General features: G+C 41.8%; 1 protein-coding gene across 1 annotated transcript in view; it reads right to left on the bottom strand.

Moving 5' to 3' along the window:
* COL22A1 (collagen type XXII alpha 1 chain) overlaps nucleotides 1–18893 on the bottom strand; it is a gene marked incomplete at its 5' end in the record, with an annotated part of 219589 nt that overhangs the window by 130984 nt on the left and 69712 nt on the right. Inside the window, 2 exons of the mRNA XM_075417222.1 lie at nucleotides 13472–13507; nucleotides 14301–14354. Of these exons, the coding sequence (XP_075273337.1) occupies nucleotides 13472–13507; nucleotides 14301–14354 (90 nt within the window). The remainder of the gene's footprint in view (nucleotides 1–13471; nucleotides 13508–14300; nucleotides 14355–18893) is intronic.

Genomic DNA, 18893 nt, shown 5'->3' with positions numbered 1-18893 from the left:
AAGTATATCATCCATTAAAAACAGAGAGGTGAGCTGAGGAAGTATAGACACCCCCAGGTGGGTTCCTTTATTAGTTTGTGTACATCAGCAGAGTTATCATATTTCTACGTTCGAGCAAGGATGTCTTCCTGGTACACCAGTGTCGCATGGATTTACCAGATCATGACAGCTCTAGGTTAGTGATCTTTCCATGGTCATGAAGGTTTTTTAAAAAAATCTTCTGTTACATGCTCACCATACACACCAATAGCTTAATTTGTTGCATATCATCCAACAATTCACCTCACTTGGGTTACAGTGAGCCTCACTACTCCATAGTATAGCCTGAACTTTATGTGTCTGGTCTGTGACCAAATTATACCTACATCTCATGTAGATCCTCCTATGGTTGAGTGGACATAACTGAGAAATTACAAAGTACATAACCTTAATTGCTAGATCATATGTTTCTTCAGAGTGGGAACAACTAATACAGGGATTTTGCCATATCCAGCCTCATAGCAGAATTTCTCTGAAAAGAAAGGCACCTAAAATGGAGAAGGAAGGGATCTGCAGGTATACGGAAAGGTACAGAGGCAGAACAATTCAGTATTACCTGAACCTAGAGAAACATCAGGAGCACACAAAGAAATAATCCCTCAAGGATTTTCTCAAGCAATCTACTCAAGTTCAACCGCTTTTCTTTACTCCACTTGCAGCTCCTTAAGCAGCTGCCAAGTTTACAAATATTTCTTCCAACATGAGAACAGCTGTGGCCTGTAATCACATATTTTATTTCAAACTCTGAGTTGTGGCCTATGTTAATGGAAATGAGAGGAAACTAAACAAGAAAATAATGGGGAAAAAATCAGTCCAAAACACATGGTTAGATTCTGTAAATCACTGGACTTGTCCTTCAGCTTACAGAGCCGACGACAGAAGATAGATCATTCTCAGGTCAGTTCTATACATTTTATTTATTTTCTCTTCCAAACTGGTCTGCATCTAACACAAAAGTGCCACTTTTCTAACCCTAAAATGAAATAAAAATTTCCAATCTTTCATATAACGTCAATAAAGGTGTCACTGGGAGACCTTCAAAAATCTGCCAAGCAGAACCCCATGAATCACACACCCAGCATATTGACAGCTGCACAGACTGGGGGATCTATATCCAAGGTAGGAGACAAAACAGCGAGAGCTGAAGAGAAATAGAAAAAGAGCATCAAGATGATATGGAAACAGAAGCAAAACCGAACTGCTCAGTGTTACCACTTCACCATTAACACACCTCTATCTTTTGTTAATTAACTTCACAGCATCCCTGTGAAATGAGAAGGAAGTTACAGCAAATGTAATATTGCTTTCACCTCATGAGGGTGACAAGTCAGAGGCACAACTAAGTAGAAGACATATGGAAGGTCACAGAGTCTGGAATAAAGATAGAAGCTCAGTCCAGGTTTCCTACGTTCCAGGTCAGTGACCTAACCATAAGTTTAATTTTTCTATCTCCTGGCTCTTTGGCCTGCATTTAACTTGGCAACCTAATGTTCAGAAAAAATAAACCAGAAGACCATGGGTAAGTGGCCTACTGTTGATCCATGGTTACATGCTGAACTGTTTTCATTGTTTGATGAGAAAAGTGAAGGAGTACAGAAGAGATATTGCAAGTTCAGTGTGATCTTCAGGTTCAAATGTCTGAACATTTCCAAGAGACCAGTGTCTGGAAGGATGTAATACCTTTCTTTTCTAGCTTTTTTCCACTCAGGAGCTACTAACTTGAGGAGGACGAAATGAAAGATTTCACAACTTTGTCTCCAGCAGCTATACAAAATAAATATTTTCTTGAAAAATATTATAAATATTGTGTGTGTCTTTTTTTAGAATGGCGAGGCAAACACAAAGGTTTCATTAAAAGCCAAGGATGATCGGCACATCAATTGAGAGCTGCAGTGGATACATGTAACCCAGCTCCATTTTCAAAAGCTGCTGACCAGGCAGGCAGCAGAAATGAATGCCGTTCTCCCACCACAGATGCAGGATTCTATTCACTTAATAATGCTAAGACCCTATTAATATTTTGCCAAATGTGACACCAAAACTGGCATTATCTTCTGCTTCCATCAGAAATAAGACACACATGTCAAAACGAAGTTCACTTTAGTTCATTCTAAGAAAAGAAGAAAATTTTCGCTGCTGGGTCTCTGTATTAAATTCTGATTCAATAAACAGAAAGGTCACGTGGATATGATACGCAGGGGTCAGTAGAAGTCATAGGTTTGGCTAGTCCATCAGGAAACCCAGACAGCTGGGTTAAATGATAGTTACAGGCATTTTTTTTGTACTGCAAACATATCAAAGATTTTATTCAATGCGTTGCACAAAAATCAATTTTCTGCAAAAGGTACTTCCCAAGGAGAAATTCAAGGGGACTTGTCTTTCAAGGGTGTCTGAACCCTTGAACCTTATCATGAATGTCACGGACCCTATCATGAGACCAGAAGGGTCCTTCTGACCCTTCATTGTATGATCCTAGTCATTCTTCTGAGGAGATTAGGTGCCTCATTTTTTCAGGGACGCCAACAGATATCTCTGTTTGAAAAAAACCTGATACTCCACCTTTCCATCAAAACTGGTGAAATAACAGCTCTGTAGCCATTAATTTGACACGTGGTCACCCATAAACTTGGCGCTGCAGAAGTGAAGATGCACTAGACCTTACTGATGAAGTAAAGAGCTATACTCCGATCAAGATCACTGTGGAGTTCAGAGTAGCCTGGAAATCTCCTAAAGACTTCAAAGTTGTCATTGACACCCAAGATCCTGTTCATTAGCTTCATATCAGCTGCATCCCAACCGTGACACTCCTTCACTCAATACGTAAGTAATTGGTGAAAGGCTGGTGTGGACAGACACAGTAGTTTGACAACTATTGAACTGATGGTTCATCTGCAATCAAGACTTCCCCAAATGGAGTATTTACTTGAACAAAACATCTACCTCTGCAACAAACAGAGCACAAGTGAGTACAAGGGGAAGTTGTTGTGTTAGAAATACTTTCTGGTCAACAGCTAGAAGAGTTACTCAATCAGTCATTTGCTGAAATCTTCAAATTAAGAAACAGTCAAACATTTTGCAGACATATTTATGATTGAACATACTGAATGAGAGGTAGAAGATACCTGGAATCAGTTGGTATCACAATCCCACTACACAGAGGAATAACCTGAGAAATAAACTGGACTAGAGTGGGTTGGATTCCCAGAAGTAAGATCAGTAGTTCCTGAAATCTCAGTTGTTCTTGTTTGCATGGTTGAGGCAAGAGGGTCCTCAATTAAAGACACATTTTTCAGACACTTTGAAATATGAAAAGCATAACAGCTCTGCTCTGCAAAATTCCTTGTCTCAAAGTACAAGTTGATGCTCCTTCCTGGCACCTGCCACTTCTCAGAACCAGACAAAGAGCTTGCCAAGTGCTGGAGGAGAATTGTTCATTGAAGTAGAAAAATAACCCAGTCATGTATCATGACATTGATTAACTTATGTTCTTAGGTCTATAAATAGCACACAGAAAATAGTTCTGGTCTTGTGAATGATATTCTACGTACTGGTTGATATTTTGCCTTGTGAGAAAAAACTGTTAATTCATCTTGCTCTGTTTCTGGGAAGTCCCTGATGCTTCAGACACCCACACATCCCTCAAAAATTTCAGTAGCTCTGAGAAGAGCACATTAGGGCAGAGGAATACCGTTCCAGGGTACTCCAAACTCCAGTGCCAAACTGCTCTTAAACATCTGCTGCTACTGCTATTCCACATTTATCCCTTAGAGTTTATTCCAGCACCTCACTGGAACATGTAGAAAGATTTTCCTCAAGATTAACCACATTATCTAGTCCATGGTTTCTCCCTTTCTTGCAGAGCCTATTCATTTCAGTCTCTCACTGCTGGTTAAGTTCGCAAAATCACTGATCATTCTTCTCATTGCTCTCTGAAACGAGCAACATTTCTTCACATCTCTCCTTAAAAGTCATGGTCAAACTAGAGACATCCTCCTGCCTTAAGATCTATCACCACGTACTTTATAACTTGCAGCAATATGCCTCTGCTGACTGCCAAACATACCTGATGCTGCTCAGTCAAGTCTTTGCCAAAATTATAAATTGTTTTCGTCCAAAGAGTCATATTTGTTTATGAAGTGGTGCTGCTCCCTAGGTCTTTTTCATCTCAGAGTGCATTACAAAAATCGTGATCTTTCTTCCCATTTTACTTGAACACTGAGGTGCAAGAAGGCGAAAAGCTAAGGCCAAGATCCCCCATGGAGCCAATGATATAGAGACAGAAATACAAACTGAGTCTCTAGAGACCCTAACCTACTCACAACACCAGCTGTATGAGATTCTCTTGAAATAACTACCACTAATGGTCTGTACATCGTTTCACCAGGAAAGCAAACTCAATGAATGCCATGAAAAACCCAACATTTTCCTCATGTGGCACTCACTACTGTGTGCACGTTCATTACCCAGCAGGGTCTGAGACACAAATCACCATCTTTCTGTCAAAGTCACAGACAATAGGCCTTGTGGACATTGGGAGATATAAAATCTCTAGGTAGTGGTTAAGAAAAAGGGTAAGAGACCCAAAGGGAAAATTAAAGACATCCAGGGTTGTACTTAGGCAAGTAATGAACAGCATGGTGCTGCCATGGTGTCACCTGCCCCCACGCCGCCCATACACCTTTAAAGAGTCCATGAACAAGGCATCTGCACCTTCCCAGCCATGAACAAGAAAACTCAGCCTGGCAACAGCTCTGATCCGTGGAAAGGGGAAGATCTGGCTGCTTAACTAGATAAATGTGAAAATGTGTAGAAGGGAGAGCGGTAGGGGACACTTAAGATGCCTTTGATAGACTGGTGATAGCAACTTGCTTTGTGTAATGCTTCAACTCTTTGTGATTCATTAGTCTACAAGATACACTGCAGAGTGTATGCTCCAGACTACTAGGAAAGCTTTTTTATTTTCCGTGTAACAGGCAGCTAATCCATACCTATCCACTGCAATATTGCTCTCAGGAGCATCCCGTGTTTGAACAACAGTTATCAATGACAGAATCAAGGCGATTTGTCCCGTCCCCCCTGGCCCCAGCTCTTCTATAAGAAGAAGCACAAAGTTAGCAAATCATTCTCATGTGCTTCCTTTCCACACTGACCGTGGGTCCTGGCAGAGAAATCCTCTAAAAAAAAAAAAAAAAAGTGCTGGAGACTTTGGAAACTTCTGGTTGCCAGTAGATGTCATTATATACCAGCAATGTACCTGCCAGCCAGGGGCCAATGCTGAAAAGAAATAAATGTTTTCTACATTTATGTAAGGAAAAAACCCCAAGATACTAGTATTCTTGCACTGCTGAGAATTAAGCTGTCACGATGTACCATTAGTATGTAACCTGGCTTCGAGTTGTTTATTACAATCTGCAGCTGTTATTCTGGGTCACAGAAAAACCGTAGAATTTATCTAAACCCCTCTAATTATTGTTAAGAAAAAGAACTCCGTCAAACCACTGGTTGTGCACTGGCTGTGCAGAAAGTACTTTAGCTACAGTTAAGAGGACTCAAAAATACTGAACGTGCAGAATGAAATTTCCCACATACACATGAGATTCAGAACATACTCGGAGTAGTAAGACAGATACTAACATGAATACACCTCACATTTTAATCTGAAGACTCAGAAAAGAAGTTAGAGATACAAACAATTCCAGTGAGCTGCATGACAGCCTCATAAAATAGATGAGGTGTTATTATACAGATGTTAAGGTGCTGGACTGAGAGGTGAAGTGTTGACCTTAACCAGATGAAGTCAGTACCTAAGAATGGTTCCCAAGAGAGATGATTCTCAGCACAAAAAATAATAAGATATAATAATAAATAATATTAATAATAACCTGCAGATATTGCACTTTTACTTTTCATTACCAGGTCAGTCTGAGCTATGCTCACATTATTTTTTATTCTGCAATAAACTAAGAAGATCTGAGTACTAAGAATGAATCCCAAGGAGGCAATGTTTCCACAGCCACTGTCTCCAAGGAACACCAATTACTGGGCAGTTGGGGTTTTGTTTTCTTTTCGGATTTCAGATTCAATAGTATCTCTAAAGTTGGAGATATTTTCCCATTTTGTTACTGTCAAGATGTCCTTGCTGAAAGAGCACTCCTTCCCATTCTGGATACTGACATGCAAAGGCTCCTGCTGCTTCCGTAGGCTCTTGAAGTCACCCTTCGGCTCACCAGCCCTGGATAAACTGGGTGGCATTTAAGAGTTTGGGGAGCTGGCTACAATGACTGAACACCACAGCAGCCCAAACAAGGTCTGTAACCTAACTGGAGCACCTTCCCTGCTCCAGGCTCAAGGTTTCAGTAATGAAAAGGACACAGACATCAACTCCTGGAGTGACAATCAGTTTTACTGGGAAGTTGTAGGAATAAGGACTAATTCTTAGTTCGTGTAAGCTCAAGCTTCACATCATGTAAGTGCTCAGAGAGCACGTCCTTCTTCTAGAAGTTCAGATGGTTGTTTGCCCTCCTTTGTATTGAACTTATCTTTGGTCCCTGCTTGAACTACACTGCAGCAGCCTGGCAATGCACCCTGCTAATCCTGACCTTGACTTGCAGGATCACTTTCCTGGCTTAGACTTAGACTTGCTTTATCAACCGTGGACCAGTCTGATGATGTGGATTCTCAGCTGAACCTGGCTACCATCACTGACCCATTCTGCTTCCTTGCTGGGGTGCTATGCAATAGCACCTGGCTGGCGAGGTCCCTGCCCTTCCAATCACGGTATTGCTCCCAGCTCCATCTCCCTTACGGCACAGCTGGTCCTTGCTGCACCCTAGAACTCAGAGATCTGTCTCCCAAATATTATTATAGCTCTGTGTGTCTAAAGTACCACTTTCAGCTTCATCCTTACCTATAACCATGTCACATACACAGTCCCTTTGGTCCCAAAGTGCATCCTTTAAAAATACCCAAGCAAAAACTCTCCTTTGCCATCAAACCAGCATGCAATATCAGACTCTATCCCATTTTACAGGCAGAACTGCACTTGTGCCCCAAGTTAGCGGATGCTAGCCAGCCCTGACCCAGAGGCACTGCACTCTGGCTAATTTGGTAAGCCCTGCTGGCAGCACCACACTGGGGTAAAAAGGTTACATAGCTTTCAGGTCAGACCTTTCTTATATTCAGCTGCCCTGGGGTAAAGATACATAGCACAAGGCTCTATGCGGAAAGACTGTATCTAACAGGGTAGATTTCCACAGCTTTTCTAGAAGCCCCAAAAATGGCAATAACTCCAGTTTGGAAGTAAAGCCTTTTTCTGAAGGATCTAGCAGGCAAGATGTACAAAGCCTGGAGGGAAAGAGGTTCTCCAGCTTCACTTTACAGGAACAAAGACTAGTTGCTTTACCCAAGGTCAGCAAATCTGTGGGATCCAACTTTTAAGCCTGGGTCTCCCTGCAGCCTATCACAGAGCCTTAACTGTCTTCCTGCTTTTGTTTTCTATGCTTGGTCTTGCAGTCACTGCATCTCTAATAAGCCAAGCCACTTCAGAGGTTTTATTGTCATTAGAAATCCTATAATAATTCTTCTGCACTTTTATCAGAGCAAGTCGTTACCGTGAAAAAAACATTGTTAGGAGAATATAGACTTAATCTACTAAAGTTGTTTCTCATATTCATTACTGCATTTGTGATTATTAGCATGAAGGGAAACAGATAAAGCACAAAGGGAAAGCCTGGATACTCTTGGAAACACATTAGTGACAGAAGTCCCAGTGTAAACCATAACGAAAATTTAATCCACCACCTCTGCAGAAGGTAGGTGCTCCTGGTTAGAGTTTTCTCCTCTGACAGATTGGTTTCCTGTGGAAAAACACAGTAGTGATCACTTGACTTGGTTGTTTCATGCCGCCTTTCTTGTGTTTCCTACTTTTCTTCACCAGCTATGGACAGTGTTGGCCCAAGCCGTAAGTGGACTACAGAATCTTGTGTCCTCTTCTGGGCAATGACGGTGTTAGCAATATTCAGAGAGGAGTTCCAATACCTACTGCATGAAAAGCAGCTTCATTTTGTTAATTTTAAACTTGTCATTGGCTAGTTTGATTTGCTTTGCCTAAGCTTTTACAACAGAAGGGTCAGAGATAATTTCCTCCTGATCTCTATACCAACCACTTTCCCACCTGTAGAGCCTTCTCATTACCTTTAGGATGTTAGAAGGGTGGCTCAGCACCATTGCACAATACTCTGTACTTTGCAAGACAAGGGCACAAGTTGTTAAAATCCTCCAAGTTAAAGTTTTTATGGAGGCATTAGAAAGGCAGGCTGGCTCATGATGTGGATGGCTGTGCCCCAGGAATGCAGATCTCATACTCTACAGAATCTCCCTTGTCAAACATGATTTCCCCGACTTTGATCAAGAGTCACTGAAACCCTGTCTTGCTTGAATTATCCCAAAAAATGCTCTACATCTGTTCCTTCTGCCCTCACTCCTCTCCTGCACCCACTCCTCTTAGATCAACAGAGTTTTGAAGATCTGAGTTATAACCTTTGTAGGGCCAGACCGTCTGGTCTAGAAAACATCCATGTGAATAACCTACAGAACAAAACCAAAATACTGCCTTTCATCATGATCATGTCATATGATTGGACATTTGTCCATGTATAATAATCCGTTCAACAAGGCAAGTTTGTGCAAAACAAGTGAATGAACACACAGTAAAGGGACACAGATTTATGAGCAGAAATATGACACAATACATCTAATGCCATAGGGATTAAACACTCCGAGGGCTGCAAGATGACAGCCAACAGTGGAAGTTTAAGATCCAGTACAGAGCAGTGACAGCTGAATCACACCTAACCAGGAAATCCACTTGAGAGCAGTCTACTTGAGCTCCTGCAGACACCTTATGTTACTTTGGTTTTTTATACCTGTGCACAATTACTTGGTCTGCACATGCAAGTTTCTGTACATAAAAATCATCCTCTATCAGGATGAGATATTTAGGCCTGGCAGGGCATGCTGGGCTGTTGCTTGAGTCATCACAGTGAATTTCCTGGTTTTCAAAGTCACACAAGACCTCAAGTCGACATGACTTAGGTTTTTAGCCCAGCTGTTATTATCTTTTGGTTTACCACTAATGAAGTTCTTGGCATGTCATGTATTCTAATACAAGCATTATTCTGGCTTTAACTTAGTGATACAACTGAGGTAATGGCCTGGAGAAGCAAGGCCGGTGCCTCTGCTGTCCTCCTGGAAAAGCACAGGATTTGCCCTCCAACAAATGCCTCAGACGTCACAAAATTGCCCTACATACCATACTTGGCAAAAGCATGATCTGGCAGGTGTTTGGCATTAGCACAGCTGAAGACCAATACTATAAAAAGGGGATGACTTTAATCTTGTCATCTCAGTCTTTTCAAAGGTGACATATCCTTACTCTATCAACAATTACAATGTGAGCCTTGTGCTTTTAAAGCAGCCCACAGCATGTACACAGCAACGATCACACAGACTGCAGCTGTTTGAAGTCCAGAATCTCTGATGCAGTTTCCTAGCACTGGCTCATACCCATAAAAATCAGGGAAACAAAGCTGTCACAGCCAGAGCGAGAAACAAGAATTCACACTCATGCAGCCTTAGCAGCATGGCAGGCAAACAGAAAGGAGCCACGTGAATCCTCTTTTTCCAGGTGTTCTTCTATCTGGGAAGGCTTTAAATGCATAGGTTCTCTCCTTTTTTCCCAGGAATATACACAGCAACTAGCATTGCAGGCACTTGCATCCCAGCTCCTCGCGGTTCTGGCTACTTCCCTCTCATAGACACTTCTTCTGATGCCAAGACACAGACACGGTACTCCGCTCTTATGTGCAATAGTGATCCATTGTATGCACACCACCTGCATGACTGATCTCCCCCACTCACAGTCCTACCTCTTTCTGCTGCTCAAGGCTCACCTTTGCGCCTGAAGGCTGACTCTGTAGGTGGTCTTTCATCTTTGGAAAAAATTGTACGTACAAACACATCACTGAGGCGAGCAACTCTCGTGCTGTACAATCGGCAGTGGAGTGCTCTAGAACAGTGTACAGAGAGGTTTCCTGAGGAGAGCCTCAGGGGAGCAGAGAAACCCACCAGGAGCCCACAGCTTGCGTGACTGCAGCTGAGGAGACCTTGACGGGTCCGGCAACAAGGGTGGCCAAGAACCCACATCTATAAAAGAAGCCTCGGGGGATGACTAGAAGACCAGCAGCACCATGACCAGGGTGGGCAAACAGGCCACGGTGTGGCAGCGAGGTCTTAGGAGTCTGGAGGGCTCCCACTCAACTGGAAGCTGGCAAATGTTGTCCCAGTTTTCAAGAATGGTAAGAAGGAAGACCCTGGTAATCACAGACCTGTCAGTCTGACTTCAGTGCCTGGTAAAATCACGGAGAAGGTTATACTGAAAGCTATTAAATAACACTTGAGAGACAATGCAGTCATCGGTCACAGCCAGCATGGGTAAACGAGGTGAAAGTTCTGCTTCACGACAAGGTGACCCATCTAGTTGACCAAGGGAAGCCAGGAGACGTGGTTTTGGTTTTTAGCAAAGCTTTTGGTACTGTCTCTCACAGTATCCTTCTGGACAAAATGTCCAGCTCACAGATAGGCAAGTCCATAATCTGTTGGGTGAGCATCTGGCTGATGGGTGAGGCTCAAAGGGTTATAGTAAATGAGGTTACATCAGGGTGGCAGCCAGTCACCAGTGGGGTTTCCCCAAGACTCATTTTTTGGGCCAGTACTCTTTAATGTTTTTCTAAATGATCCGGACACAGGAATCTAATGTACACTATGTAAATTTGCCAATGATACTAACCTAGGAGGAGCTGTAGACTCCCTCAAGGGTAGAGAGGCCTTCCAGAGAGATCTGGTTAGACTAGAGCACTGAGCAATCACAAACTGTATGAAATTTAACAAGAGCAAGTGCCAGATTCTCCACCTGGGACAGGGTAATCCTGGTTATGCATCAAAATTAGGGGACCAGAGGCTGGAGAGCAGCCCTGAGGAAAGAGTTTGGTTAGTTTGGGTTGATGACAAGTTCAATATGAGTCAACAGTGTGCCATGGCAGCCAATACGACCAACAGAGTCCTGGGGTGCATCAAGCACAGCATAGCTACCCAGTCGAAGGAGGTGATTGTCCCACTCTACACTGCACTGGTGCAGCCCCACCTTGAGTACTGTGTGTGGTTTTGGGTGCCTCAGTATAAGAAGGACATAAAACTATTAGAGTGTGTCTAGAGGAGATGAAAAGATTGTGAAAGACCTTGAGGGCAAGACTTATGAGGAGCAGTTGAGGTCACTTGGCTTGTTCAGCTTGGAGAAGACAAGGCTGAGGGCTGACCTCCTCTCAGTCTACTTCTTCCTCAAGGGGGGAAGTAAAGTGGGAGCTTCTGATCTCTTCTTTCTGGTGGCCAGCGATAGGACATGAGGAAACGGAATGAAGCTGCATCAGGGGAAGTTCAGCTTGGACGTTAGGAAAAGGTTCTTCACTGAGAGGATGCTTGGTCACTGGAACAGGGTCCTCAGGGAAGTGGTCACAGCACCAAGCCTGTCAGAGTTCATGTAGCATCTGGATGACGCTCGTAGCCGTGTAGTTTAGTTTTAGGTAGTCCTGCAAGGAGCAGGGAGTTGGACTTCATGATCCCTTCCAACCTGAGATATTATATGACTCTATATCCCTAGGCTCCCTTTTTAACCAAACCAGCAATAAACAGCTGATATATCTTGGCTCTCCATCAGGAGCAGTATTGACACTCAGCCATTGGGCAGACTTAGGATACAAACTCACCAGGTACCAAACACGCTTCCTCCACAGATGAAGACAAGCTGCCTCGGCTGGCAGGAGCACCAAATAAACAAAAGAAGCTGGCCAGAAATTCAGGGATCTCTGTGCCTACACATTCATTTGGGCCAGTCAATGCTGTTTGGCTACCCCAGTCAAAGAAGTTCTGCATGTACTGTGGGGTCTTTTTTTTTTCCCCTCCAATTCAAACTTGCAGACCTATTTTTCTAGGCATGACAATAATACAGATGGAGTGATGTTTTCCGACACTTTTCTGCAGAGATCAAAACATAAGAAAACAAGAACTTGCTTCAACTGCAGCAAATTCATATTGTAAACATCATGTTTCCCATCAGACTGCTGACTCTTACCACCTGCCAAACACGAGCTGGTTTCCAAAGGCTGAATCCTGAGTCTCAAAGGCTAAATAGTGGCTGTCAGTGCGAGGACTGCAGGAAGATGGATGCAGAAATGTGAGCTTTATAGCCCCCATGTCTCTAGCCTGGCTTGATAATATTTCCTGCCATGAACAACCCTCACTTAGATTGTAATTTCATATGATGCATTACCATTATACACAATCAATATATCATAATCTTAGAAAGAACAAATGAGAAGATTCAATGGCCATAAATGCCATGTTCTCGACAGTGCAGCATTCTTTCTTTCAGATCACAAAACAATTTTATTTTAAATTCTCTGAGCAATTGGATAGCCACAGACCACCTGGAAAAGAGCTCCACAGATTCTTAATACCATTTTCAGTATGAATTATGACTTCTTCCTTAATACATCCCTGTCTCTCCTAGACTCTCATGTCAGTCTTTTTCCATTGCTTCCCAAAATTTGAAATTTCATTTTGGTGATAAGGAAAACACCCACAACCAGGTGTGATACGGAGCTAGAGAGAGAAAAGATACTTCTCTGCAGTCTAGGTCTCATTTTGTTGTGGGGAATGGGAAGTATGCAGCCACAATTACCTGGAAACCAACATTTTTAAATGTAAATTAGTCTAGTTGTGCTACTTCTTTCCCATTGTGGATCACCATTGAATGTATTTTCCAAAATAGATAACCTAGTAATTTTCAGTGGTTATTCTGTATCCTCAGTTTTAACCTCCAAGTCTTCATATTCTGTCCCACCTACTATTCGCAGTAAGAAAATACTCCGGCTTTTGTCCTTCAAACTATTCATGAAACTATCCAATGAAAAGAAACAGTGCGGCAGTCTCCTCATGATCCAAACTTAATCCTGTTGAAAATCCGATAAATTCAAAATTATACTTTCCCATTGTTATTCATCCTTCCAGCCAGTTGCTTTACTGCATTATCCTCCACGATCTCTCTACTGCTTACACAAAGCAAAGATTATGATTTCAGTTTGATAGTATTTTATGTGCCAATGCACAAAAGAAATTCAAAGAACATGAAGGGGAAAAGCAATGAACACTCAAAGGCTTTTCTGTAGAAGGAGGCACAACACAATATAAAAGTTCCCCATAAAGATCCAACTGTATCACATCTCTTGCATCCTGTGTATTCCAAAAGCAACCTCCGAGCTACAGAAGCAAACAGCAAGTGACTCTCATTTAATTAGTGCAGTGAAGGATTAGATCTTACCTTTTCTCCTTTTTCTCCTCTGCCATAGGCTCTGCCCTAGAAATGAAAGAAGAGGGGAAAAGGTACATTTGATAACCAGGGTGTCAAACAACACTCTAAATATAAAATGTATATTTTCCTTGTTCTACATCTGAGATATATGTATCTATCCATATATATCATATCTACGTGTGTAGACATACAAGTACAGGACAGCTACATAGGGAAAGTATATTTCTTTGGGCATAATTGCTTGATAATAATTCAGTGACAAATTAAAATAGAAAATCTATCCCCAATTCTCCTACTGCAGCGAGGAAAACATCTTATTTCCTATTCAGGGCAGAGTCTGATATTAAATTTCCAACACCAAAGATGCCAACAACGCTTATTAGAATGAATTTCACATAGGTTTAAAGATTTTCTAGCCCAAAAACTCAGTCTGGCGTTTGCATTAATTGCAGCTCTGGCAAGCTGTATCCTGGTCATCTGAATATAAAAGAGTTGAGAGAGATTTGCATCTTCCTTGTGTTCAGGTGCCTCATACTGTCCCTGTTGGATGTGTGGCTGTGCTATAATCAAGTACACCCAAGTCACATATTTTAATTAGAAGGCCAATACTAAGTCAGTCATCAACTGTATTCAGGGATGAACCCACCCATTTCCACTCCTCTGAGAAATTCTGTTTGGTGCCAGAAAGATCAGCTTTCCCTTGGGATAAAGGCCCAGCAGACAGAACATGTTCAACAGGGCACATTGACATAGTGAGCAAATTCTCACCATACAGGAGAAAACAACTACTATTATTTCCATTTCCTTACTTAAAATCATTCTGGTATTTCTCACTTACTGACTCTCCTTTTTCTCCTCTGAGTCCAGGAAGCCCTTGGCTGCCACTTTCTCCCTTGAAAAAGAAAGGGTGTTAATACCACAGAGTTAATTCATTCCTTTCTTGACAGGCATAGAAATAGCAGATGAGATTTCCTCCTACACCTCCATGTTGGACTCATTTGTGAAATGTACCATGTTAGTGTTTGTATTTTGTGGTCAGCTTTCTGTTGTTTTGATTTTTTGGGAAGCAGTGCAACAAGGGTTTGACTGAGATTGTGGACACTTCTGATCTCACCAGCCTCCGCTGCCAAGATTTCAGCTCCTGCTATAAAGACTGAGTGCACCTCATGACATTTATACTGATATGAATGTTCAAGTTCTCAGATTGATTTTATATTCTATTTTTCTTATGAAAACACTGCTAGAAGCCTTCTGAGTGCACTGGCCAGGCAGAGAGCTTTCTCTTATGAGGTACTTCAAAAATCCTTATTTTCTATTGAGCCAGGAAGGACTTGGAAGGGTGGTTTGCATAAGACCTAGAGGATGTACACCTAAAACTTGGAAAAAAAAACCTGTAAATATCGTCAAGATTTTAGAGCTATTTTTTAAAAAATTCAAACCCCATTGTTTTCATTCTGACTAAAGTTTCATGATCAGACTACTCCTCCCTTCCCTTGCAGAAGTGTGTAACACACACAGAGTCACTCTCCTTGCTTGCTCCAGTAGAAGAGAAGAAAAGGAACACAGAAAAAAGACAACTGAAAGCATACAAATTGTGATGGGTAGAGGAATTAAAACTGCAGAAGCAAATACATAAGGAGGAAAAGAGAAAAATTGTCAATCAAAAACCAAACAAAACATTTTCTTCACTTGTCTTCTAAAAAGAACAGGGGTAAAAGGGATAATGAATCAAGGAAGATGGATCATTTAATGAATATTCAGCAGACACAGAACTAAAAGTGGTGCTAAAACCAGCATGTGCAGAAAAAATACCTACAAATCATTTTCACATACAGCTCTGTAGTCACAAAACTGGAAGAAGGATCAGCTGAGGATACACCCATTACTAAGACTAGTTTAAGGCTATGTGCAGTGCTGCCAGCAGTTCCTTCAGTTCCTCTAGCACAAGGAGCTGCTGGAGAGCAGAGGGCTCTGCCCACACACCTCTACCGAGCTCCTGCCTCATTCTCATCCAAAATGTATGTACCAGAAAAACACTCTGCTGAGCTCCCCATCCATCACAAGCAAATACAATGTCCTCGCCTATTTGTACCTCCCATCGTCTTTTGCTTGTAGGGAGTTTAGGCACGTTGGACTTCAGTGTAGGTATGGTATCAAGCACAAAAAGTCTCACACCTGAGCAGGACCCTCCAGCACCACAGCAGCAGTAAGTCCAATGACTCCTGCACTCTCCAAATCTCCCCTTGTGGACCACAGTACAATTAAATTTGGAGGCTCTGTTCAATTTGTCCTGATCTATGCCCCCAAAAACGTGCTTACCTGCAGCTGACACTGAAACGTTTGTGAGGCTCATGCTTTCTTTTCCTCAGACTAAGACAGGCTTTTGAAAGCACAGGAAATATGAAAGTTTCTTTCTTTAACCATCCTCATTTTTTTTGCCAAAAGAAAGAAACCTTACAAAGCAGGTAGCATAAATGCAAAAACAATGTCACAGTCAATTCAAGTAGGCTATGGCAAAATACATGAGTATTTTATTCAACTGTATGTTTTAAGTCACTTAGAGTATATGAAAACTCCTTTCTAAATTGGACAAAAAAATACATCCTGCTACAGCATGTCTAATACACTGGACTTCTCAAATTTCGCAAAGGCAGGTAAGCAATGTCATTTCTATGATGTGGACAAAAACAGATCTCAGAGAAATGACTTTTTCTAAACTTGGATTGAGAGTGATGCTGGAAGAGCGCAGAAGCCGGTAGACCATCAGGCCAGTGCCCCAACCAGCCAGCCTGGCTGCCTGCAAACAGCATAGCATGCAGAGCAAGTACAGAAGGCAAATAAATTAAACTGGGCTGTCATTAGCATCTAAAGTTTATCATAGGACCCAGCTTCAGGCACGTTAGACAATTCATCCAAAGGTATTTCCTGCCTGATTCTTCCCCCGTACCATCCCTTACTCTATGTCCTTCCAAAACCTGCACGCTGTGTTTCCACGCATTACCCTCAGTTTGGCAGTATGGATGATTGAGGCAGAAGTGCTCATCTCTGAGAGATTCTTTCACTTTTTCTAACAACTGCAAGCACTCCTGTTTTGTCCTGCCTTTGGAGACTTAGAGTGGAACAGAAACTCACTGTCTTCCTATACTTTGAATATTTCACTGATCAGATGGTACCATAAGTAAATTCTGTCCAAACTTCCTCCCTTAAAAGAAGGAATATGTTATGGGAGCTCACAATAGCAGAGCCTGAACTCCAGTCTCTCAATCTTCAACTCCGATAGATGACAAACGTATTCATTTTACTTAACAGACCTTCAAACTGACCTATTTTTTGAAGGAAACAGAAAGAACCACATACTCATTATTCCTTTTTTTGGATAAAGAGTGAAAAAGCCACCAGCTACTACTGGTCTAAGGAAAACAAATACAAAGCAAACCCAAAAACTCTCTTAGTTTCAGGAAGGAGCTTCACAGTTCTCTTGCCTTTATCAGCCTCTCACAAGATCCCTGTTTTGCAGCAACAGGGGGGTGTTTTATTTTTTTGACACTGATCTCTCTCCCTGTTAGTATGCCCTGTTGGGATTCCTTTCTCAGTTGACTCCCACCAGCTGCGTACTGTTTCTCTGATACAGCTGAACCAGCTGCTTTCCTGGGTTGTTGTGTGGCCATGTAGTCTCTCACAGGAAATTTATCACTATCATCCTACAAAATACTTTTGGAGAATGCTCAAATACCTGCAGCCTACATAAATATCCCTTGGGCTCCAGTTATTCAGGGGTAGATTTCAGCTTTGCAATTCATCCCCCATAAGAGATGCTAAGTAGCGCTGATATCTATGGAGAAAATGATGAATGTAGACACAGAGTCCTGATATCACTCTGTTTCCACCTTTTTCTGACAGTTTATTTCCTTATTCATTTGTTTACTCCCACCTCTCTCTGTTTTGTCAATTAATGTTTGGTCATTTCTTATTCTCTACTCGCTTATTAGCATGTTTTAATCAAACCTAAATATATAGTAGAGATCATACGATTTTTTTTTTTAGTGTTTCTTGAAGCTCCAGCTCTTCGATTTAAGTAAAAAATCAAAATCTTTCATATTTGTTACATTAAAAAAAACTTTGCAGCCCTTCTCATTATACAACAACAAAGGTTTAAAACGTAATACTTACACCTTAGAAATATGGAGCCAAGAAGAATGACCCTAAAACATATTACTGGATATTTACAACCACATAATGCAGAAGCTACTTATATTTTTGTGGGCCCTTAGTCTTTCCTTAATAAAGTACCAGGTGGTAATATTGGGGAGTTGCAAACAGCATTCATTTTCTTCCTCATGGCCAGCATTTTAGCCTAGCTAGCTTGACAATGTTGCAGAGAGAGAGAGAGGAGAGAGATACTAGCTCCTGCACATTGAGCAGGGACTTTGAAAGGCTGGTCCTTGGCGATAGCGATGCAAGACTGCTGTCAAGGATGGTATACATTATTTAATCACAACATCTTTGCAAGTCAGGAGCGAAATCTCTTACTTGCCTTATTTAGCAGATAAAGAACCTAAGTCATTTGTCTCAGATCATCACATTTGTACCAACATATTGTCAGAGCCTAGATTTAAATGGCACCTTCCCCAGCTCCCTAAGACTGTGACACAGTCCAGTCCTGCCTCAGCTGTATAGAAGTCATGGACCACTACAGTCCAAGAGGAGTTACACACATCTAGAGAGCTCTTCAGCAACCCACATGCAGGAGGGGACAGCCATTTCAGGATCCATCACAGAAATCCTGCTGGTGCTGTGCTTAGTTATATACTATTCTATATTCGACTTGTATCCCCTGCACCCCAGCAGTGTGCCATGTTGCACTGTACAGATATCCCCACCAGCACATAGACCTTGTCAAAGTGGTGAAAGACAACAGGGTGTTGCTGCAGTGTGCTTTTATTATTATAATCATCATGCTTCTGCAACCTCCTCACAACAGTTGTGGCTCTGCCATTCTTCAAAACAGCCCATCATTATTTAAGCTGTCACAGATTAAAATAGAAAGTTGCTATTTACATACACGTGGAAGCATAAGGAAACATTTTCTGCAGTCTCAGTCAGGCACATCTGAGCATTAATGTGCCCATGTTCCTTCATTCCAGCAGAAAACATACTCCAAAACACACCTCCTCACCATCCAAACTTCTCCCTACAGACAGAAGACCAAGCCTTGACAAAAAAACAACAACACATTTCTGAGGATGTCTGACCTTCAAGACCCAAAGATTTCTTCTTTCCCCTCCTACAGTGTTTCATAATAATTGAGTAAATTTTGGTGGAATGTGTCTAGTTTATTCACCAAACAGGTATAATGTCTGTAACTGAATTTGCAGAAGTAATTCAGATGGAAATAATTTTGAATACATATTGTTCCCAAACACTTTTTTAA

This window comes from Opisthocomus hoazin, chromosome 3 (genome assembly GCF_030867145.1).
Source record: "Opisthocomus hoazin isolate bOpiHoa1 chromosome 3, bOpiHoa1.hap1, whole genome shotgun sequence".
Classification (NCBI taxonomy): domain Eukaryota; kingdom Metazoa; phylum Chordata; class Aves; order Opisthocomiformes; family Opisthocomidae; genus Opisthocomus; species Opisthocomus hoazin.
Note: the sequence above shows the minus strand (reverse complement) of the source record. Positions and strands in the feature narration are given on the sequence as shown.